We start from the raw sequence: 24,869 nt of genomic DNA, 5'->3' as shown, positions 1-24,869 counted from the left end.
CAGTTTCAGTTTGATGGGAAATCTACGGACAGTCGAGAGAAAGCACAATAGTGCAGAAATAGTCCGCAGTTTGACCATCCACACCCAGGAGATTCTGTGTTTCACTCTAACAGTGCTATCGGATGAGAGTTTACTCTGACTGGTAAAATCAAATCTTACAAATACAGTCCTGAGAAATTAATACAATTATAAATCTAAATCTAAGTAATGTACTTATCAGTTATCAGGAAAAAAATCACCCCCAGTTGGAATCAATAGCACTATTAAGCACTAATAAGTTCACAGGTCTGTCTGTTTGTCTGTCATTCATTTCATTTCTTCCTGTGTCCCATTTTTGCACAAGTCTTTTTTTTTGGAACAAGCAGTAATTTTTTTTATTTTTTTATATTGGGTTTCAGGTCAAATCACTAATGAACTAGTTCAGCTCGGGCTAAATGTATATGTAGGCGACACTGGCCTGGTTTCATTAATTTAAACAGCATGGCAGTCTCACCTAAAAGCCCTTTTTAAAACTCATCAAACAGAGTTTGCCATGGAAAACAAACGCTTCATAAATCGAAGCTGAAGAGAAATAGAGGTTTAACCTCAGATTCTGCAGATCGAGCACATCCTGGCATCATCCTGCATCCCCGTTCCACTTCCTCTCGTTTCTTAACCACAGCAGATTCCAGGCAGTAACCGTTTCTGTTGCTAAGCTACAGTATGGTACCAACCACCCCATTTCCACAGTGCGTACTCAGCCACGCCCCTTAACGGATTTTCGGAAGCAACGCCATACTGGAATGTCTTGTTCTCAATGACAGTTGAAGTTTAAATTTCACAAGGCATAGTGCATCGGGTGAATCTGCAGCCCTGGATTCAATCAACATCTGGCCTGGCCTCGGGCTTAACACAAGCGTTCCCAAATAGTTCAGCAAGCGAGTCTTAGCTCAACTTGCCAAAGTGTGTTTATGTAAAAAAAAAAAAAAAAAAAATAGATAAAATGAACACTAGAACGTATTTGAGTCAGAGTGAGATTGTAGGACTGCTGGCAGAATCCAGGCATTGGAACTGATCAGACAGAGCACAAAGACGGCAGCCACGTGCACTCTCACGTGCGCTCTCACGCGATGGCTGCCCCCCATGATTTTTAATGGGCCAGGCCATTTTCCCACCGATTTCATTACCTGGGAACAGCGTGAGGCAAACTGCCGCTGAGAGAATTCCTGACTGACAACCCAGGTGCTCTGCAAAGACTGAGAACAAAAAAAAGAAAGTTTGAGTGGAGTGGGAGGTTTCCAGACGTACGGTAGGCCCCGAATAAACGCCACTCTCAGGCTGCCGGGATAATGGTAGACCGTGTGGCCTGCAATTATCCGGCGATTGTCCCAGCAATTACGTCTGAAAGGCAGAAAGCCCTCTCGCGCTCCGATATGTCAATGCACACTTTCCCAGCTCTTCGATAATTCCCTTTCATAAAGTCCCTTCAAATGCTCGGCTGAAAGCCCCCAGAACAGGACAATGTTCAGAGTCTATTTTTGTCTTGGCTGATCAATTGGATTTGTATGTGGGGGAGGCGCAAGGCCACTAGCCTGGGCTAAGTAAGGAGCAGACTCTGACTGCAGGTCCACACTGCTGGGGTACAGCCAGTCTCCTCGTAGCAGGGGTAGGGAGGGCTTCAGTCAACCTGGGTTAGGCAGGAGTGTAGTACAAAGGTCATAGGTTCGATTCCCAGGTAGGACATTGCCATTGTACCCTTGAGCAAGGTACTTAACCTGTATTGCTTCAGCATATATCCAGCTGTATAAATGGATGCAATGTAAATGCCGTGTAGAATGTTTTGTAAGTCGCTGTCGTGACTCGGCATTACTTGTGAGCCGTGCGCTGCACCAGGAGCATCGCTGGCGTAAAGGCGGGCATCAGCGCTCCCTCCGTAGGACGTGAACGGTCTGACGCCATGTTGAGCGTTTTGAAGCTGATCGTGTGCAAGCAGCTTCCAGGCTTTCTGCCAATCAGCGCTAGCTCTCTTCTGTAGCACTGTGTGACCTCTAGTGTGCAAAACAGTCAGTGGCTAACAGGCAAGCGCACTGTAAACTGCACACGCTTCAGAAGCAGGGCTCTCTGCTCGGGTAACGGGAGGCACATAGGTGTCTGGAAAGGCCCGTAAATAAAGAAACGCCAGTACATAAAATGTTAAACAAAGAAATTGGATTATATTTGATGCCAGGAAGTACTTCCACAGTCTGCATGCTTGCCTGAATCACTCGAAACTGCAAAGCATAAACTTTAACAACCAATATTGTATTTCATCCATAAACATTTTTCTAAAAGATAAACAATGTCCGTGAGAATATATACCCTCTGGAGTTCATCCAAACTAAACAGTGAATCCACAATCTGTACAGCTCTAGTACTCCATGTGTAGCTGTGTTTAAACTGAATTATACTTTACAGCACCAGCCAGCAAAGGAAACTAGGAAGCCTTGATTAAAAACAATTTCATATTTAAGCATATTTAACTAGGTTAGACATAGTGTGAGGAAATATATGCAATTAAAAATATCAGCTGAAGAGAAAATGAAGAGATTACCAGGGGAAGAATAAATTGGTATCATACTCAAGTTTATATTGTAAACCGACGGCTAAATATAAAATAATAAAGCTGCCCTTTCAAGAAAGTAAGTGTTCCTGGTTGGGGATTTTCCTGCCATCTGTTCTTATGGAAATTTCTCCTCTTATTTGGAAAGTATTTTAAGATGTTAATGTGTACTGCACACTTACGCACGCCTGATAAGCTTCGGCTTTGAAAACCCTTCCGCTGTCGGCGCACTGGCCGCGCGCAGTTACGAAACGGGACGTGACGAATTCCACCGGGAACCGTTTCATCAGAAACGGGCGATTCGGGAGCTTTAAGCAAACCGGATTTCTGAAAGATCGGGGATCAAAGCGCGGCATTTGTGTGGCATTTTGTCACTGACGCGCGTCGCGCACGTCTTCCAGGATCTGAGCTGGAAAATCCCCTGCTCCGCTTTCCAGCCCCGCCGCTCGTGAGGATCTGATCTGATCTTCAGAAGACGAACCGCCCCGGCTTCTTCATCAGAAAATCCCTTCAATTTAGCGCCTCGCGCGCAACTTAGCGCCTCGAACACACAGCTCTCAAAGCCCTCAAAAGCCGTCGTTCACACTTGCCTCAAGACTCAATTTGCAAGCAGCTAAACAAAAATTCATCTCGTAGCATGATTTGCTGTAAGATTTGCTCTGTTAGTTACTGTTTCCATACAGCAAAAGTCAGCAAGCCAACAAACAAACAAGCAAAACAAATAATACTAATAGCCTAAATAATGAAGACTATGCCAATCACAGGAAAGAACTGGGTAAATTAAACATACACTGAAAACTTAATTCTAAGGTCCTGTGTGGATAAAAGGAGTTTCTGTGGATTCCTTTCAGTCAGCTGCCCGTTTAGGCCTTGAAAAACAAAGTGTGTGAACTCTTTAGCCAATCAGAGATTTAAATGAATCACAGTGTTGAAACACTTGAAAAAGCAGCAGACACCAAGGCCCTCTAGAACTTCTGCCTGACACATTAACAGTCCTCTCATTTCACAAAGCTGTCTGCTGTGTCAAACATCATTACCAGAGGAAGAGATGCTGATAAGATACTTTCACACGTTGCCATTCAAATGAAAATAAAATAACAAAGCCACCGATGTCATTAAAATGAAACAAAAGGTTCTGATAAATAGTTGTCATTTTAAGAGACCGTAGGTAACCGCTATACTCCCATGGCACAAACATCCGTTTAAAAACGTCCTTCGTTCCTGAGTCGGTGCAAGGCCGCTCGGGGAAGTGTAAATACATGAGCCCCATTTGACACTGGCTCTGCGCATCATTCTGCTGGTATTTACAGAAAGAAAGAAAAAAGAGCGGACGGCACTTTTTCACATCAACTCAAAGCCCAAGACTTTGGCAGGAGATTGAAAGAGGCTTTTATCACATGCAGACAGCATCACAACGTGATAAATGTGAGATGATGGGCTGTCTGGCATGATCGCCGTTATTTAAGCTGAGCTCAGACTGAAAGATAGTTGGCATTCCCCCTCACTCAAAATGCCAAAAAGAGTTAAGAACACGACTCAGAATACGAGCACAATCAGTTCAGGCTCTTTGGTGACTGACTGCACACCGATGAGCCCGGTGCTCCATTTCAGTAAAGGTCAGAGGTCATTGAAGGTGAGGGCTTACTGAGGGACAAGAGACGTGCACACAGCCCCCACAGATATTCTCACAGAGAAACAAACTCAGACTCGCGCTCGCATTCAGTCTCTCTCTCTTACAGTCCAGTGTGCTTTATTTGCATGAAAATTGAACCTGTGTTGCAAAAGCATCAAAGCACACAAAGGAGAGGGGAAAAGAGATGAGGAACAGAAGGCCTCTATCACACAACCACCATTTGACCCTTTAAAGAGCGGGCTGTTTAGAATGTTTCTTTTTCAAAATTCCAAGTCAGTGTTCTAGAACTCCGCTGCTTTCAGTCACCAGCAGTGACTGTGACATCAGCATTAGAATGTTGGGGTAAGAACGTTCTAATCAGATGTTCGTGACCTCGCACCTTAAAGGGCTAAAGGGGTAATACTGTGGCTGGGCAGCAGGGGGGGTCCCGCTGACAGCGGCTGTACCTCCAGGTAGGACATGGCTGCTGTGCCCTTGTGAAATGCACTTAAGCTGAAATGCTCTTCTGACAGCCCAGCTGTAAATCAGAAAGTGAAAGATGTGAATTATTGAGTGACTGTGAACGGGGGCCTTAGATAAATGACGGCACGTGTAAATTCTCAGTTTAGCCATTCCTAAAGCATCCAATTATCCTGGCACCGTGTCCCAGAACGCCCTGAAGCCGCTGGTAAGACACAAAGCTCTGTCACCTTCATCAACTTGAAAAACAAGAAAGCAGGAACAAAATAAGGAACCAAAAAAAGCAGAGCCTACGGCCGTCTTCCTCCAGCCTGCTTGGCTTGGAAACTGCAGCGCTGGCTCAACAGTGAGGTCAAAGCCCAGGCTGATGCAAACAGGGCCGAGTGCACACAGGACTGCCAGATAATACCAGCAAGAGGCAAAGAGGAGCCAGGCAGCTGTGCACAAAAAAATGCTGACCCCCTCCCCCCCCCACCTTTGGAACCGGGGCCATAATCACAGAAAATGTAGTGCAACTTTTTTTGTGGGGGGAGGGGAATGTCCCCCTGGTCTGCTACGGCAATCCGATTCCCCCCTGTGCCCACGCGGAGTGAAGATGCAGCTCTGAGTCGGACCCGCTCTCGGATCTCCGCGACCCATCTGACTTTGCGCCGCACCCCGCCGCGGGGAGCTGGCGGGGGAAAGCGCAGCGAGGCGCAGCGAGGTTTAGGGTACACGGAACGCTACGCGAGGATTAGGGTTAATCTTCATCTGCCCCTGGGGGATTAATCTCCTCAGATTACACTTTCATCGCTTAATTACGGAGGGGAGCAGGAGGCCGGAGGGCCGGGGCTCTGACAGCCAGAGCGCCCGCGGGCGAGGGGAACGGGAGGATAATCCGGAGAAGGACGGGGTGAGAGGGAGAAGAGCCGGTGGGACGAGGGCTAATCCTCGCCGTTGCGCTTTTGGGACCACAGATTAAACGTCTCCGGTTCCTGGCGAGGGAGACGGCTTTCTACGCGCACCAGGGTTCACTGCTGGGGTCGGGGGTTTTTCTCTCTTTTATGAATTAGCCTGAGCCCACATCATCGCCTTAATTATGCTCAGTGGGGTTATTATCAGGCCTATCAGTCCTAACTCACTGCCTGCATCCACCAGCGATAGGCAAGGAAAGGTCGTATACAGACGCTGAAGGGCCCACACCACTGCTGTGCACAGTATAACAATCATATAGCGCACAGTTCCACCACTCTCAAGCCTTACTGGAGAATATAACATGTGTAAACAGAATAGTCTCAGAGTTGCCACAGTACAGAGACCTGTAGCACAGAGTCATAGCCATTACTGGGGTGAGAAAAAAAAACTAGTGACCAAGGAAATGAGATTTATGGGGTATAATTACTCACTCTCCTGAATTTTTATGATCCGGCTGGAGGAAGTTTAAAGACATGCTTGGCTCTACGTGAGCAGCAATACAACAGCCAGTGAGCCAGACTATTTTTAAGGCTTCATCTCTCACATGTGGAGCATTTCTCAGGCAGGGTCTCTCCGCTTACTCGTGCTCGTGAACACATCTAAGTCACCGGCCACTCTTTCAACAGCGTCAGTGAAGGGAGAACAAGGCTTCATTAAACCAAAAATACAAACAACCGCGATAATCCACCTGTGACTCGCTGATTTGAACCAAGCATCATGACAAATGATTGGCTGCATCTGAAAGAGCTTACTAGCCTACTTTTGAAATTACAAGTAGCATACAAGTAGTATATAACTTGCATACTCAACAGTAGGCAAGCAAGCAGTTTCAAACACTGCTAGTGTCATCATTTTGTTGTAGACAGCATGACCTTTTGATCGGTTCAGAAAAGCATTCGATGGGACTGGCAGCTCACTGAAGCTCCTCCCATCATTTAGTTCATGAAACCTCACTTTGCTGCCACTAGCTTGTGGTTCCAAGAAACCTTTACATTACATTACATTTATTTGGCAGACGCTTTTATCCAAAGCGACGTACAATAAGCGATTACCAAAGGTCATTGGAACAACTAGAAAACACAGGTCCAATAAGGTACAATGCTTATTCATAGTCATGAACACCTTTGCAGTTAACATAGGCTAGGTCAGAGAGTAATGTTAAGTCAAACTAGGAGGCATGACAACCTACAACATTAAGACCATCAAGATAGTACATATAAACATAACAGCTCTGTACAGGTTGCTTTTGGCTTACTTTTAAGTGATTTTCTTGCGTTAGATCACTCCCAAATGTCCTGATATCCGCCACTATAAAGCTGCCAGGTTTTCAGGAACTTCCGTATTTTAAATATCCTTCATCTAGGGCAATCTAAAACATACATTAAAATGTTAATGGCGGCAGAATAATCACAAGCTACGTGGTCTCTAAAAATGGATTAATGCGCCATTAAAATTCAGGTTAAATTGCCCAATATAAGCTCAGATAGACGTGAAGGATCTAATTTAATTTAGAGGTTCCACGTTTTTTGGCGCATTACTTACCGTACATTTACATCCGCCTGAATTTAAGAGAATGAGAATTTCAATTTTGTGTCGACGCCCCTGATGAAAACAAGCACTGAGCACGCAATATACCCTCGCACACCATGTGGATTCGGACAGTCCTTGTGCTTGTGAACTCGGCTGCAATTTTACTGTAATGCTTTAATGTTGAAGAGTGTGGCTTGACATTGGCTTACCCAATAGAACATATTTCAATTGCAACTGCACGTAGGACTACCCTTGTTAGGACCAGGCCGCTCCCTCGGCCAGTCGTTCCCCTCTAAACTCCCCTCGATTTTCTACGGACCGCAACACACGAGAGCTTTGGAAGCTGCGTTATAAAGCGCAACGCGGTTTTTACTAAATCAACAGTGAGAGTTAATGCTAAATAACTTCCCGAAACATTACCCTAAAACAACCAGAACTCTGCACAAACTCTGCCTGCACCTTGGTAACATTCTCACCTGAGAAAGAGGAAGTCGTCGTATGACCGGGCTTGTGCAAATCACGTGGTACCACTTTCATTAGTCAAAAAAACATTTTGAAACACTTGCGTTAGTGCATGCTTTACGCACAAGACGTGTTTTTTTCTTCTTCTTTTTTTAGCGTTCCAATGTAAAAAATTGTAACAGAAATGTCGTCATATAGTATAATATTTAGCAAACAAGCCTAGTGAATTAATAGTTGCCCGTTTCATCTGGCTAACCTGATTTACAATTAAATATTTAACCATGGCTGGACACCCTGACAGTGGACACCAGTGCGCATAAACTTTATTTAATTAGCTCGTTCATGAATGCGATTCTATCTTACAAAATGTTACTCCCAGTGTATATGCGGTTTATTTATCTGTTCTGCTGTGTGTAGTGTAGGGGAAAAAAACCAAACGTTGCAATTTGATTTCATCCAAGAGTGGAATTATCTTTCTGTGAAGAGGAAGCAGAGTCCAAGAATTATGATGTCCTGCCATCTGTGAAACATGAATTTTTATTATGCTCGTTATTGATCTGATTATGTACGTGAATCTCCCAGTATTGTAAAAGTTATTTCATTCTGTGGGTTCTCCTTGTAAGCAAATGGCACCTCACTTGTGTACGTAGAGCAAATCACACAGTAATAAAACCCCATTTTGAAACGGATAGAGAGAATGGACCCTGCTTCGACTGCAGGAGTTAATGGTCTTTGGAAATAAGCAGCCTGTGGATCCCAGTTTCACAGTCGGTTTGGTTAACGGCCTCGGCGTCACGTCTCCCCAGATTACCTCGGTCCCAGGAGAGCCGCAACGGAAGGAATGAGCATTTTATACGTCCCCGAGTCACATGAAAACGCGCCCCCTCCCTGCAGCGCCAAACAAAGACTGCGGTGTTTAGAGCAAAAATGGAACATATCAGAGTGCTCAATATGTATTGATATCTTGTTTAACATAACTCCCAAATGTAGGAAGCAAGGTGTTTTTTTGTTTTTTTGTTTGAAAATAAATAAAAGCCACTTCTCATTAGAGGGTACATAGTGGTATGAGAATATGTCCTGCATGTGTGCTGTAACAATATTTGAGATCAGAAAATATTTAAATGGCAAGTATGGTTGAGTCAAAGCGCTAACCCACACAGAGGTCAGAAAATTGGCTTGTGTATGTTGTATCAAGGACAAAAACAATCTAACAGTACAGCTGCTTATCTGCTTGCAGGTGTCAAACCTCAAACCCCTTTCAGACCAGATGCAATCATTCCATTTCAATTCCATACATTGCCATGCTGTTAATCACTATGTAATGGATTAAAATGAAACAATGAAGATACTAGGTCGCTTTAATGAAGTTATAATGATTGTCACGACAGGGCCATGAAAAGTGATGGATCTTTAATTGGACACCGACTAATTTCTGCGGGAGGTAAACATGTATGTCAAACTTCCCACGGACAAGTCACGGACACGCCCCGCCATCACAAGCTGCACCTGCATGTTTGACTGCTCCCGGGCTGGTAGTAAATCCTCCCCGTCGCCCTTGACTGGGTAGACACTCAGAAGCCAGTTATCACTTTCTTTTTTGTCAAGGCCTTTTGGAATGGAGCAGGCAATTAACCATAGCGTGAAGCTACTTGGTGCGACTGCGAAGACCTTGAAGACAACAGCGGTAAATTCATTTTTTAATGCGGGTTGAATATCTGAATGAAAAACAAGGATATTTAAAGGGTAGATAACAACGGATATGATGGATTAAGGAAAGAAAATGTTCTGATATTCAATTACTTGACATTCTGTAATAGCTGTTACACCTCCAGTCAAGATGAAGAATTAGATTTCAATTTAACATAATCGCATCTGCATATAAAAAAAACTCGGGAGTAAGTGTCACACTCCTGTTCCAACGGATCACACATTGCTGATATTTCACGGAAATATATTACAGATTAAAGGGTGCTGCCAATATGAAAAGTAGTAATTTCCATGATCATTCAAGTTGTTAACAAATTTCAAAGACGCAACTGTCTCTCCTTAAGAAACAAGACCAGGTCAAAACCTAGTATATGGCTGGACCGGCCGACCAGCGGTGTAAGTTCATAACTCGGCCGACCAATGGTGTAACTTCATCACTCAGTCACTCAGTCAGCCGCAGACATTCACGTTTATAGGGCTGGCCCCGCTGTTGTGGTCCAGCCAATAAGAAGTCAGCATTGGAATATTGCATTTCCGCACAAGCACCATTGTTTACTTGCTGATGCTACCGTAACTGCTGATCTTCGCTCTTTTCAGAGCATTACAATGTGCTTTACAACAGGATGATTTCGGAAATCTACATCAACTTGGACGGGCAGCATGTGTGCACTGTTAATTTTAATAGTCATTATGAACTCTCTCTTTCATATGTATATATATATATATCACACAATATTTTGTACAAACTCCAGTTTATGCCCAGATTTGTAGATTTGAGTTTGTGCAGAACATGGAGATAACTGGGCATTAAAAAGGATAGAATGGGTTTCTGTCTTGCAATATCACAATACGCATGCTGTAGGGAAATTGTGGCCAGATTTATGAAGTGAGATCTGTCATTTGCCTTCAGTGAGATCAGAACAGGCCTGTCCAAGACACCCCCAATACCAGCCACATAAACAGTGTTATACTCATCAGTCTTTTCAAACAGGATATCCCAAACTTTATTTTTGTGTCAAGAAGTGTACCGTGTACAGCAATCACAGTTAGTGTATGTCCTTCCTATGTTTGTGTGCAAAGAGAAATACTAAACAAAAAAACAAACAAACAAAAAAAAACCAAACAAAACATCAAAGACAAAAATAATAATAATCAAGAAAACTTATTACAGTATCTTCAACTATTTAAAAACAAATAAAAAAACCTAAAAGACATAGGAAATCCCCAGCGAAACCCTGTAAATTAAGACAGATATCTTAACCTCGAATAACAGAAACAAGTCCATGTGAGCAGTGGGGTGTAGTGCTGATATCAATCAACAAACGGTGTATGACGAAGGTCCCTGATTATGATTCAAGCGTCCAATCAGAGAGATTTACCCTCAACGAGAGGCGAGGCCGTGAAACTTCTGGAGCAGGTGGCCTAAACAACTGCGGAGACATTGTTAGTCTGCTCATAGTACGCTGTTTACAAACCTGCTGCTTGTACACGATCTTGTCAGATTTTTTATTATTACATTTTTTTTTGGCCCTGAGATGTGAAAATCTCTCTACCGACAGCCGGAAGCTCAAGTACTGTACATCAAGGGACGCGTTACTGACACCTGTCACTGCATGGACAGGTATTAAGCATTAATCTACCTAATGCCTCCAAGCGATGAATTTATATATCAAAGACCCCACCCCCTAATAGAAAAAAAATCTGATAATAACAAATTTTAATATTAGAAACATACACTGCTCAGCACAAAGGAACAGAACTAAACAAGCTTCAAGCAACTGCTGCACAAAAAAGGCAATATGTGTCGTTCTTGTGTTTACCAAGGGCTTCATAATAATAAATATGTTGAGTTCTCTATGCAATGCTGAAGCGTGTGGCCTCTGACAATACTGTACAGTATATACACATGAGCTCTTAAATGACAAAATATCCTTTGATGTACATAGTTCTCTACAACTGTCAAATAATACAACCAAGTCCTCAAGCAAGCATTGTCTGTTTGTACAAATATTCATGCAACCCCCCCCCCACCCTTAAATACAGAATTTCGTTATGTTCCACCCTCCTATACACAAAAGCCAAATATTGCCTTTTCATTCAAATGTGCGAGTTACCAAAGGACATATAGCCTCATTTAAATAAGAAACAAACAAAACAAAAAAAACAACCTACATCCAAAATCTATACAGCATTCAGACCGTCCTCAACATTTACGAATGGGATACCGCTTAGTATTTACAGACGTTTCATCCATGCACAGTGTTAACAAGTACCACATTAACATTCCCAAATATGGACATGGCGGAAGAGGATTAGGGGGCGGGGGGGCGGGGGGGGGGGGGGGGGGGGGGAGGGGCAGAACAGCGCGCCATGACGACAGCGCGCCATGACGACAGCGCGCCATGACGACAGCGTGCCGGTACGCAGTCACGCGACGAGAGGCTGAGCAGAACGAGTCCTTTAGATACCGCCGCTGCGACAGGACACCATGTTATGGCTGTACTTCATAGATTTTTCTTTTTCTCTCTTTTTTTAAGTCAGTTAGATAACCGGTTACAAGGGTACAGAGAGGTCCAGTTCTTGTTTTTTTTTTTTTTAGTTTTTAGTTTTTGTTTTTTTCGTCCTTTCTATCAACGAAAAGTTCATTAACAGTCAGAAAAACGTCAGGAACGCGCGCACGCTGCGGCAGGTCCTCCTTCATTGGATCGGCGACGTCGACGTTGCCAGTTGAATTTTCTGCTCAAACAGTTCAAAAGTGCACGCCGCCTGTTTTCCTTCATTTGTGGGCCAAAAATATTATTAACCATTTAAAAAAAAAATTTGACTCAAATGTACATATGAACTCCGGGGATGGTATGCCCAAGTTAGGAGTAACACTAACCTGCCTAACAAATGGGGAAAGAAAGTTATGGCGACTACACTAGACAGCCCATTGATATTTTTTACACTCTTCATAATTAACAGACCAATGAGGACCACCAAACCCTGACAATAACTTTTAAATCCTTTAAGATGGCTGTTAAATTTTCAAATGCAGAAGTTTCTAGATTTCATACAAATTCTCTTACGAAAGTTTCTACACAGGTAAAACAAACTTTTTATACCACAGATAGAAGCTGAACCATTTTTGGTGCCATTAACAAATGTACATTTCAGATAGAAAATCTACTGTTCTGATTGGGTGTTACGAGCACTTTCAGAAATATTAGAAATACTAGAAATATTTCCCTTTGGCAAAATGTGGAGAAAACTGCAATATGATGGAAAACCCAAGCCTTTGAACATTCTGCTATTCTAATCTTCAGAGATTGAAAATTCTAGTTACAAGGACAAGAAAAGTAAATCTTACAAGAGACTATACTCCAAAACCAGGCTGCTAGCAGACACAGATCATAAAAACAAAATCTGTAAGAAATCTAGTTGCCTTCTTGAAATTCAAATTGAAAGTTTCAGTGCTTGTCCTTCCCAATTACTACTAGATCTTTTTTTGTGTGGCAATACTGATTCGGACAACACTGAATTACAAACCCTTTATGTCGTAAATGACAGTTTGAATTAGAGAAAAAGAGAGTAAGGTCTACATCACATATTCTCCCCAGCTTTACAACAGAAAATATTTAGTTTAATTTAGTTTAAGGTAAACAGGTGAATTATCAGCTATCCTCACATCTAGAGGTGGAAAGTCCTGGGGTCGGAAAGTAAAAGTCCTGCCGTGTGTTTCTTCCACCCATGAACACTGAGCCAGCTGATTTCACCGATTAGTTAAACCTCCTGGCTGAAGAATTGTGCGAATTAGCAAATCCAGGTGATTTGAACAAAGTACAGGGGAGGATTTTACTGTCTGAATCTGGATATTCCACCTCTGCTCATCTGCACACTGGACACATTAAGCCGAAACTAGTGATATTTAAATGTTAAATTGATATCATAAAACCGAATTATGACTTGATTTTCATGAAGAAGAACAAAACCATGAACGAAACTGGAAAAAATAGGTGTTGCCAGAACAATAATATCAGCAGTGGCCTGTGCCATATACAGGTATTGCATCCCATCACTGTCCTGTAGGCCAGAAATCTCATTGAGCGGCTAATTAGTATTCAGTTGTGCCAAAATAGGGTTGAAATGAAAACCTACAGGATGGTAGAACTCCAGGAACAGGGTCGATTACCGCTGCTTTTCAGTATGATAGGGAATCTGATAGTAGACAAGCCAACTGGTAGAATGACTCAGAGAAACTGACACAGATATTAGGTTTCCACATTACACAAAACAACAGAGTATGGCAAATTTCTATATGTTTACAGCAGTGCTGATCTATGACATTCACTTAAAGAGGAACAGCGGAAGTAATAAAATCTGAATTAAAAAAAATTCTACATTTGCTTTTGGGGACAGGCTGGCGGGGGTGGAGGGGGGGGGGGGTTAAATAAGCAGAATAGCATCTGTCAGAAAACAACAGAATTCCCCAGACCCATTATGGGGTAATGGCATCATTTAGGTTCAGTGAGGAGAGCAATGTGATGAGTTCAAATGAAACAAATTAAAATCTGTAATTATCTCGTTTTCTTGGCACGGTCATTTTTTAAACGTCTAATTGTGAACCAGAAACAGCCAAAATCTATTTCACTTCTAGGGAGAGCTGAGCAGAAATGTAACAACGTAGGGATCTTGTACTTTCAAATGGTTGATGGTTATCGAAACAGAAGCCTCATATTCGACTATTAGAGTGACAGGATTAAAAGCAAACAGGTGAAAACACAGTAAATGATGCATACCTAATGGAATTAGTGCCTGTGGTACAATATGGGCGTGACCTTTAAAACACAGAACTCTGACAGTGAGTTTAAGGGGAGTTAGCAGCAAACATTGACCCTGATTAGATTTAGTCCATTTAATGCACAAAGCAAAAGCATCAGATAAAAATATAACCTTAAAGTGACAAATCTCTAGGTACTGTAATTAATGCTTACCATTCACTTCTGTATTCACATATATCTGGAATTCTACATTTATGTGTAAATTAATTTGGGCAGGGACTCACAAGCTACCATTCCAGTACATTGTTTTTGTTCTACAAATATTAACTTTATGTTTTTTCCATGTAATTACAGCTGACGAGACTCTAAACTGACACACCCTCCTTTTTAAAGAAATGGCACCAACCTTTTTAAGAGATTTCTATTTCTGTGTTTTTTTATGTCATTATATCCACCGTCGTGGGAACGTTACCTGATCTACAGTAGATATGATACTCTTTCATTTGAGTTCATAGTAAGGACGTTTAGTCTCTTCAGTGCACGAAACTCCTAGGTTAGTTGGAAAATGTCTGTGTGTGTGTGCATGCCTGCTTGCGTTGTGTGCGTTCATGCATCTGTGTGTGTGTGTATGTGTGTTCATGTGCGTATGTGTGTGTGTGTTTGTGTGCGTGTGTAGGTATGTGTGTGTGTGTGCGTGCAGGTATGTGTGTGTGTGTGTGTGTGTGTGTTCGCAGACGTGTGTGTGTGTGCGTGTGTTCGCAGGCATGTGTGAGTGCGTTTGTGTGTGTGTGTGTGTGTGCAGGTATATGTGAGTGTGTAGGTATGCGTGTTTATGTTCACAGGCATATGTGTGTGTGTGTGTATTTGCAGGCATGTGTGTGTGGGTCTGTAGGTATGTGTGTGTGTGTATATGTGTGTGTGTGTGTGCGTGAGCAGGCATGTGTGTGTGTGTGTGTGTGTGTGTATTTGCAGGCATGTGTGTGTGGGTGTGTAGGTATGTGTGCGTGTGTGTGTGTGTGTGTATGTGTGTGTGTGTGTGTGTCTGCATGTGTATTAGGGGTAGAAACACGACAGTTATAAAAAGCTATGCTGCTGCTACTTCCGTTTTCTTTTCTTCTTCTCGATTACGGGTTTCCCGCTCCTCCCCCTCTGGACTCCTCCCCCTCCGGGCTCCTCCCCCTCCGGGCTCCTCCCCCTCGGGTCTCCCGCTGGCGCACAGGTCCGCTCAGAAGCCCTTGATGTGGCAGTAGGCCTCCAGGGAGGAGAAGAGAATGTACAGCAGCCACAGGCTGACGAAGAGCATGCTGGTGATGGCCTTGGAAGTCCGCGGCCCCCCCAGCTCCCCCCCGATCTCGGGACGCCGCCGGTACATCAGCACCCCCACGCAGATGAACGCGAAGATGGTGAAGAGGGTGACGGAGAAGGCCAGGCTGCCGGGGGACACCCGGAAGGGCCGGCCGTGGTACTGGTGGTAGATGGCGGCGATGGACCAGGCCACACCGATGCCCAGGAACACGTTGACCGCGTTGCTGCCCGTCACGTTGCCGATGGACGCGTCGGCGTACTGGTCCTGGATGGCCGCCACCTTACTGGCAAACGTGTCTGAAAAGGACGAGAGGAAGAGGAGGGAGCAGCCATTACCACCGGACCTCACTGTCCATCATGTTTCAGCACGTTTCTCAGGGACATGTCTTCAGAATTAAAGGCCTAATGAGTACACTAACACCCCTCCTGTGACACTGCGTCCAGATGAGTAGGCCCCTAACCTGCCCAGAAGCACACTCCGCTCACCCCCACAGGACCACCCACGTGAGCCCTGAGCACTGACAGGTCCTTCAGCGGTCTGAAAGCGCACCCCCAAGCTGTGGCATAATAAGTGGCAGTAAGGGGGGGCAGGCAAGAATGCAAACCCACCCACACCTCAGCCAAAAATACAGAAACTCATCTAAAGAGGGCCACACTACTATTGCAGACCACAGGGGCTGGGCATGTCATTAGTTTTTATAGGCAGGGACTTTTGAGGGCAAGCACCCTTGGGGGGTGCAGAAAGAGAGCTACCTCTCCTGGGGGGGGTGGGGGGGGGATCAGGATTTCCAGAGTTTGCAATAACCTGTGCACTTGCAGTAAATTGCTCCTCGTGGAAAAATAAATTATTTATAATATATTGTTATTAGCAACACCTCAGAACACACGAGCAAGTGCACAGTTTATTACCACTTTCAGATATTGCACTTCAGATTTTCCACACAATTTATCGCAGTTTGCTCGTGCGTGCCGGCCAGCAGGGGGAGAGAGAACGAGGTGGGACTGCCTAAAGAAGGGATCCTTCTGGGTGCATGTTCTCAGGGGTTCACCTCAGGGGTTCTAATGGGTACATGTTCTCAGGGGTTCTAATGGGTGCATGTTCTCAGGGGTTCTAATGGGTGCATGTTCTCAGGGGTTCTAATGGGTACATGTTCTCAGGGGTTATAATGGGTACATGTTCTCAGGGGTTCTAATGGGTACATGTTCTCAGGGGTTATAATGGGTGCATGTTCTCAGGGGTTATAATGGGTGCATGTTCTCAGGGGTTATTATGGGTACATGTTCTCAGGGGTTATAATGGGTACATGTTCTCAGGGGTTATAATGGGTACATGTTCTCAGGGGTTATAATGGGTGCATGTTCTCAGGGGTTCTAATGGGTGCATGTTCTCAGGGGTTCTAATGGGTGCATGTTCTCAGGGGTTCTAATGGGTGCATGTTCTCAGGGGTTCTAATGGGTGCATGTTCCCAGGGGTTCTAATGGGTGCATGTTCTCAGGGGTTATAATGGGTGCCTGTTCTCAGGGGTTCTAATGGGTGCATGTTCTCAGGGGTTCTAATGGGTGCATGTTCTCAGGGGTTCTAATGGGTGCATGTTCTCAGGGGTTCTAATGGGTACATGTTCTCAGGGGTTATAATGGGTACATGTTCTCAGGGGTTATAATGGGTGCATGTTCTCAGGGGTTCTAATGGGTGCATGTTCTCAGGGGTTATAATGGGTACATGTTCTCAGGGGTTATAATGGGTACATGTTCTCAGGGGTTATAATGGGTACATGTTCTCAGGGGTTCTAATGGGTGCATGTTCTCAGGGGTTCTAATGGGTGCATGTTCTCAGGGGTTCTAATGGGTGCATGTTCTCAGGGGTTATAATGGGTACATGTTCTCAGGGGTTATAATGGGTGCATGTTCCCCGGGGTTCTAATGGGTGCATGTTCCCAGGGGTTCTAATGGGTGCATGTTCTCAGGGGTTATAATGGGTGCGTGTTCCCAGGGGTTCTAATGGGTGCATGTTCTCAGGGGTTATAATGGGTGCCTGTTCTCAGGGGTTCTAATGGGTGCGTGTTCTCAGGGGTTTGCCTCAACCATCGCCAGTGGAGCTTGGAAAATGACTGCCCAATAGTGAAAATCCCATAAACCCTTATATAAGGCAGCTGAACAGAACACATTTGTAGCTGTGATTTAGAACCGGATATGGAACTGCATGGGTCGCTGGTCTGGATCGAGAAATCGATTAAACTACTGAAAGGGAAAGAGACAGAAAAAAATCAGAGGTCTGCACTCTGAGGTGTACTTTCCATTCACAGTTGAGGAGTTTGGGAAGTGAGCCGAATCCTGCTTTTTGATGTAGGGATTTCCATCATTAAAAAGCGTGAAAATGTGATACAAGCACAGGGTGAAAACTGTGAAACGAAAATGTATATATAGCCTAATTGGATTCACAGTAATTTTATTACAGGTGGCAACGAGCGCATCTGAAAAGCCTGGTTTAGTGAAGCACATCCCTGGAGACCAACCCAATCACATAAGTGGCATGATGCAGGTTTACCCCCGCATGCCAACAGATCCCACCAATCCTGAGAGGGACTGCGGAGCGCGTTAAATAAACCTGATGCGTGTAAACGGGCGATTCTCTCCCTGCCTGCACATTCGCCCCCGCCGTTCTTCCCCCCTACAGCCCGTTAGCATGATAAACGCCCCCCAAACACCCCGACTCCTCAGCGCTACAGCCCGTTAGCATGATAAACACCCCCCCAAACACCCCGACTCCTCAGCGCTACAGCCCGTTAGCATGATAAACACCCCCCCAAACACCCCGACTCCTCAGCGCTACAGCCCGTTAGCACGATAAACACCCCCCCAAACACCCCGACTCCTCAGCACTACAGCCCGTTAGCATGATAAACACCCCCCCAAACACCCTGACTCCTCAGCGCTACAGCCCGTTAGCATGATAAACACCCCCCCAAACACCCCGACTCCTCAGCGCTACAGCCCGTTAGCAAGATAAACACCCCGACTCCTCAGCGCTACAGCCCGTTAGCACGATAAACACCCCCCCAAACACCCCGACTCCTCAGCGCTACAGCCCGTTAGCATGATAAACACCCCCCCAAACACCCCGACTCCTCAGTGCTACAGCCCGTTAGCACGATAAACACCCCCCCAAACACCCCGACTCCTCAGCGCTACAGCCCGTTAGCACGATAAACACCCCCCCAAACACCCCGACTCCTCAGCGCTACAGCCCGTTAGCATGATAAACACCCCCCCAAACACCCCAACTCCTCAGCGCTACAGCCCGTTAGCACGATAAACACCCCGACTCCTCAGCGCTACAGCCCGTTAGCACGATAAACACCCCCCCAAACACCCGACTCCTCAGCGCTACAGCCCGTTAGCACGATAAACACCCCCCCCAAACACCCCGACTCCTCAGCGCTCACGGCCACACATCCATCCCACTGCGGCGTGACATCCGCAGCTGTCTGGGGTTTAAACCACGAACGCACGCGGCAGAAAAACTACGGAGAGGCCCTGGTGTCGTCTCACCAGCTGAGAAGAAAGCAGCGCTTTGAAAATAAACAAACACGAAGCACAATCCCAAGTGTTTATAGCAAGTTCATTTTGTGAAGGAAAAATGATCAATTTTCTGTATGTCAAAATGACAGCAAAAAAATTGACTGTACTCAGTTAAATACATTTGGAAATACCATTGAAAAAGAGACGAAGACTTCAGGGGAAAGATGGATTGGATATAAACACTCGCAAGGTAGCACACATATGCGGGCATTTGTATTACTATCTGCAGACTATTTTAGGGTGAGCTTTTTCTTCAAGGAAAAGTGTTGATAGAATTCTGCCCATACTTGCCCATAACTCTGGGCTTTTGCTTCCCATTTAATCCAGGGTGACAGAGAGCACCTTTTAATCAGGCCAACTGTATGCAGGGCTCAAAAGAGGGACTTCAGTCAATGCCACGGACACACATTCTCAGACAGGCTCCGCTCAATTAACCTCCACCTCCCACGTCCAATGACGAGTCTTCCTTTCAGGTTTGTGAATTCATGCCCCCCCCCCCCCCCCCCCCCCCCGACGTTTCTCTGGAAGCGGGAGGGAGGACGAGGCCGAGCACAGGTCACCCGAGGTCACCGCTCGGAGGGTTTTAATATTGCATGGGGCAATTACACACTGAAAGGGGCTGCTGGCGCCCCCCTGGCCCAGACCTTGACTGCGCACATTAAACATGCCTCGTGCTGGAGGGTTGGCAGATGCTGGAAGTGGTTTTCTCTCTCCCCTTGCGTTTCGTTTGGTCCGCGGTGACTCTAAATCTCATACCCTTCACAGATTTATGGGGGTGGCCGTCCTGTGAGACTGCGTGCCAGTCCTCTGTTCTGTGGATGGATGCGTGTGAGCGGGGCGGGTCACGGCAGGGTCAGCACTGCACGGCTGGGGAATGCCGGCTCTGATAGGACTCGTCTGAGCGCGAGCGGTCTCCAGGGAAACGCACAGCGGCGACCGACCAAAGGAGGGACACCTGCATTCGGGCGAAGACTGTGATGAGAAACGAGCAGGAAGGCCGGAGAATATGGCTGTACACTCGGGCTCCCTTCTCCAGAGGAAGGGCCCAGTTTGTCCCCGAAGCCCTGGGAGAGGGAAACGAGGGCTGCTGGGAAGGGTTCACCCTGGCCTGGCTCTCTGACCCTGCAGCGTGTCCTCCAGCGGCTGCAGTCGTTACGCTCGTACAGCATCACCACTTCCGACAGCCAGCCACTGGGAGAACAGCAGGATGGCCTACGCTCATCAGAGAATCTCCATTCCCTACAGCCAGCCACTGGGAGAGCAGCAGGATGGCCTACATTCATCAGAGAATCTCCATGTCCTACAGCCAGTCGCTGGGAGAGCAGGAGCTCGGCCAGCCGGGGTGCGGCGTCCTCGCCGTGCGGGGAGAGGGTTCATCACCCAGGCCTCGTTTCTGCACAGTGGCACGGAGGCTTGGAGGACGGCAGAGTCATTTTCATTTCCAGAAGGCTGTCAGCTGGCACTGTGGTCTCAAACCCTAACCCCCCACGGGGGGAGAATGACATTCTATTACCTCTCACTTGGCCTTCTTGACAGCTTGTTCCACACAAGCTGGTCCCCAGTGCTGGGCGAGCGGACAGACTCAGACTCACTCTGAAGGCAGGTGTTCATGTTAGCGGTTAGCGGACGCGACGGGTTCCTGGCGCGACTCAGACCGCTCTCCAAGGAGCACAAGGACAGGTTCAAAGCCACAGCGGCTCTGAGCGTCAGTGCTGTTCTACCTTCACTTAATAAAAACAGACTGAAAGGAGAGGGAACCTGCTGCTAGCAAAAGCATTATGGGAAATATGGCGGGACGGCTAGCATCAAGCATGCACACGTGCTGCTTCTCCACTAGCTGTGGACCGTACAAGTAGGCAATCATCACAACGTGCTGCCACAATCTGCCAAAGACAACAATGACATCGCAGGACAGGCTGACGGTCCTGATAAACCAGCGTACGATGAGAGACCTTCTCGGGCTCAGAGCGCACTAACTGGACTGTGGAGAAGTGAGAACAGCCATCTTACATTCAGAAACTTCGCTCCCGACACAAATCAGGACAGAGAAGCGCCCCCCTGCTCCCCGCCGCGGCCTGTCTGCTTAGCGTTTAAACGCGAGAGGGAGATCAGACGGCTAGCCTGGTTAGCGTCGTTTCCCCGCTGCGAGGAATGAGCTCCACGCAGCTCGCTCGCCGCTGTAGATTACCCAGATCCCTGCGAGCCCAAGGACCCCTGGGGGAATGAACGATGTTAGCAGAGTATGTTTATTCAGCCTTCTCGCAGACGCAGAGCGACTCTATCTCACTGAAACGCGGCCGCCGCGTGGCTATGCTACGCTAACTGTCGATCTCAGGGATCGGCGTGCGTACAGAACGCTCCCGCCTCCCTCCGCAGAGCCGGAAAGAGCCGGAAAAACAGAGAAGCAGGAAATCCGTCAAACGGCCTGCGGGCGCAGCAGCAGCGAACCCCGTTAATGGGATGTTTGTGGGCGGTGGGATTGTTTGCATTCTTGTCTGAAAAATGAGGCTAATTTGAGGGCTAGCGCCGCGGAGCCTGATTTGTGGTAATTAGGGTTGAGGACGCCCGAACCACATCCATCACGCCGCCGCCGCAGTGGCTAAACCCGTTAGCCGCAGCTGCGCGAAATGAGCTCAGAGTCGCCGCGCGGCGTAGCCGATCGGGTTCATAAAGCCGCGCCCACAGACAGGGGGTCTGAGATGCAGTTACACGCCCGCTACACAGGGAGAGGTCTCAGCGCGCAGAACGGGGAGAGGACTCTGCGTACAGAACGCGGAGAGGACTCTGTGCAGAATGGGGAGAGGACTCTGCGTACAGAACGGGGAGAGGACTCTGTGTGCAGAACAACACTGTGGGTCAGGTGGCGGGATAGCGGTGGGGACTCATGGTAATGCATCCATGCACCACGGAATGCTCAGGCACAAGGGCGGGAAACCAGCCTTCATTCGCCTCGTACCTTATTATCTGGCCTCATCGGGTGCTACGTGACAAGAACACGCCATTCAACCCATCCAGGCTTGACACTGTACCCTCAACTCCACAGCGCACCCAACACTGCAGCAAACCCCGTCTGAGATCTTTCATTTTACTCTCATTTCAAGGTCAGCTGAGAGCGCTGTTCTCTTCAGCAGCACTAACCTGGGGAAGCAAAGTGGGCGGAGACAGGGAATGCATGGGGTTTTGTACAGCCAATCAGATGCAGGGAGGATGATGAGGTGGTCAGGTGGGGATAATTGGCCAGTATTTGTGGGACTTCAGAGTGGCACAGGGTATCTGAAGAAGAGCAGTGAAGCCTGCACCAGGACAGTGGGTTCAGGTTTCGGGGTTCGGGGGTCGGGGGTCGGGGTCGGGGGGGCGGGGCTTACCCGGTACGGAGGTCCCCAGGGCCACGAACACCACGGCGGTGACGGAGTCCTTCAGGCCGATGGTGCAGCCGAAGTGGGACGCCAGGTCTCCGATGAAGGCGGTGAGCAGGCCGATCATGCAGATGGACACCACGAAGCAGGCCCAGCCGTTCCAGTAGTCCGTGGGCGGGACGAAGGCGAACAGAACCTTCCAGAACACCGTCAGGAAGTGCATGACGTAGTCGAAGCAGGAGGGCAGCTTCTCCTCCCCGCACTCCTCGTCTTCGTCGTCCTCGCCTGCGGAAACGGAAAGGGAGCCCCCGTTACCGTGACGTCAGACGCGAGCGCCATGGCAACTGCCGATGCGCGTCTGTGAGGGCGCGTCTCCTGCGTGCTGTCTGATGCAGCTGTGCGCTGGTGTGCTGTGGCAGAAAAATCTAAACTCACATTTTTAACATGATCATCAGCCCCAGGCTTTGTGTGAGAGAGAAGGTTCCACTGTCACAGGTGTGATATCCACAGGTGTGAATGAGGCCGGTCAATTTTCTCACTGCTGTCATGCAGCCCTTATTGTTCACAGTAAAGTGCATGAGAGCATAAATATGAAAAATAAGAGCTTATTTCATGTATTTGAAATGGTTTAAAAAATCACAATTCTTGAGATATACACGCATTGAAATGTAACCACCCAAAAACTCGGGTAAAAAGGTAAAAATTCTGCACACTACTAACTATAAAAGGCTTACTATACACAGTGCATCTAAATGGTCTGGTAGATTACCTCCGTTTCTAATGCTCTAATGTTACTTCTGAGGGAGCTAATGTTTGACTGTTAAATAACCAAAAGCCATTAAGGCACTTTCACAGGGCAATTCCGAATAATGTGGAATATGCAAATGAGAGAAGAAACGAGGTGCCTCATTTACATTCTGGCGTGTATCAGACGCTCTTACCCAGAATGACTTACACAGATTACATTTTTAAACACAGCCCATTTATGGGGCTTAGCGTTTTACTGAGGCTCTTTTCAGGCAGGGTACCTCGCTCAGGGGTACTGGGGCAGGGTCCCAGTGGGGAATGGAACCCACAATTTGAGTCACAACTGCAGTTCCCTAACTGCACCACACGGCCACCCCCGTCCCACACCGAATCTCTAACAGCATTCCCAGTAAAGTTTAGGCCCCACTTGAAAGAAATCACATTTTCAGACATGCACTGAGGGAAGCTTCAATAAAAAATAAAAAAATAATAAAATGAGCACGGGGAAGATTTTAATCACACTAACAGGCCGGAGCCCGAGGTGAGCCAGGGACAGAGACGATCAAAAAGGTTTTTAGAAAATGAACGAGCCCCTCTGGCTTCACTCCTCCAAGAGAACTCTCGCCGTGACCAGCGGCTCGAAGCAGACGACTGGCGCAAAGAAAATCGGGAACTTTTATCACCAGAGGAGCAGGTAAGACAGGAGCCCGGGCACAGAGCCAGGACAGAAGAAGGCCGGGACGTTTTACAAGGACAGACACCGTTACACAGGGCTCCACTCCAATCAATAATTGAGTGCTCGGGACCGGCTGGATTGGATTAGATGAGATTAGATTAGCCTGAGCACTGCTGAGCCTATAGACAGTGTCAGCGATGACTGTGCTGCACAACACACACCTGCAGGGCGGGGGAAACATAAACATGCCACACACACATGACCTCAGAAAGATAGATCAAAATGGCCGACATCTGGAGAATACAACAGATGGTGCAATGACACCGTGTTTGCGTGTTTGTGTGTGTTTGCACGTTTGTGTGTGTTTCTGTGTGTGTTTGCATGTTTGTGTGTTTCTGCGTGTGTGTGTGTGTGTGTGTGTGTGTATATGGATGGGGGGCATTCATCTACAGTATGTTTTCTACATCTACATCTGTTTTTCATAATTTATTGATTCAAAACTTCAGGATACAATGTAAGACAGTCAGCTTTTTGACAGGTTTTTGATACAGGCTGCTGTACCATGTACCTTTAAGCAAAATACGACAGACCAAATCAGGCAGTAATTGCAGAGCTGAGTCCACACTGATTAAATCAGAAACGCGTGTCAGTGCGCATCTCCAAAACGCACGCTCCCCATTTCATTCTGACATCAATTGTACCAGGATAAAAGAATCTAATTTCACTGCCTCCTTTGCCAGCACAAAGACCAGCAAAGAATTTTTGCGCATTAAAAAAAGGCAGCATTGTACACTGCACAAACTGCTTTGTTCAGTTTTTGCAAAGAGGCTGAAATCCATTCAAATCTATCAGCCGACAAACTAAGGAATCCCAATGAAGCGTCTCCTAGAATAACATGACTCAAAGCACGCAAAGGTCACTGCTCTCTGCAGACACAAATGTCTTTTGCGATTACTTGTGTTACAAGGATCAGGTTATATTTCCATATAGTCTGTGTTACTCCATAGATACGGAGGCAGAAGTGGCACCCAATTGAAAAAAACTACCCAGTAATCTAGGGATCTGCAGCTCTGGTCCTAGTGAACCTACTAAACTGCTTGTTTGTTTTCACCTTAAAATCACT

The 24,869-nt window shown here is 46.6% G+C and overlaps 2 protein-coding genes across 3 annotated transcripts in view; both read right to left on the bottom strand.

The window, feature by feature from the left end:
* thumpd2 (THUMP domain containing 2) overlaps positions 1 to 7,607 on the bottom strand; it is a 34,242-nt gene extending 26,635 nt beyond the window's left edge. The window contains exon 1 of the mRNA XM_035401207.1: positions 7,364 to 7,607. Coding sequence (XP_035257098.1) covers positions 7,364 to 7,375 — 12 coding nt within the window. The 5' untranslated portion in view covers positions 7,376 to 7,607. The remainder of the gene's footprint in view (positions 1 to 7,363) is intronic.
* A 7,462-nt stretch (positions 7,608 to 15,069) lies between these two features.
* The window catches only part of LOC118218037 (sodium/calcium exchanger 1-like), a 122,803-nt gene continuing 113,003 nt past the window's right edge, over positions 15,070 to 24,869 (bottom strand). For both annotated transcript variants that reach the window (XM_035400397.1, XM_035400398.1), the window contains exons 6-7: positions 22,333 to 22,608; positions 15,070 to 15,685 (exon numbers count right to left, since the gene is read on the bottom strand). In XM_035400397.1, coding sequence (XP_035256288.1) covers positions 15,309 to 15,685; positions 22,333 to 22,608 — 653 coding nt within the window. In that variant the 3' untranslated portion in view covers positions 15,070 to 15,308. The remainder of the gene's footprint in view (positions 15,686 to 22,332; positions 22,609 to 24,869) is intronic.

This window comes from Anguilla anguilla, chromosome 18 (genome assembly GCF_013347855.1).
Source record: "Anguilla anguilla isolate fAngAng1 chromosome 18, fAngAng1.pri, whole genome shotgun sequence".
Lineage (NCBI taxonomy): Eukaryota > Metazoa > Chordata > Actinopteri > Anguilliformes > Anguillidae > Anguilla > Anguilla anguilla.
The sequence above is the reverse complement of the archived record's forward strand: the minus strand, read 5'-3'. Positions and strand labels throughout refer to the sequence as shown.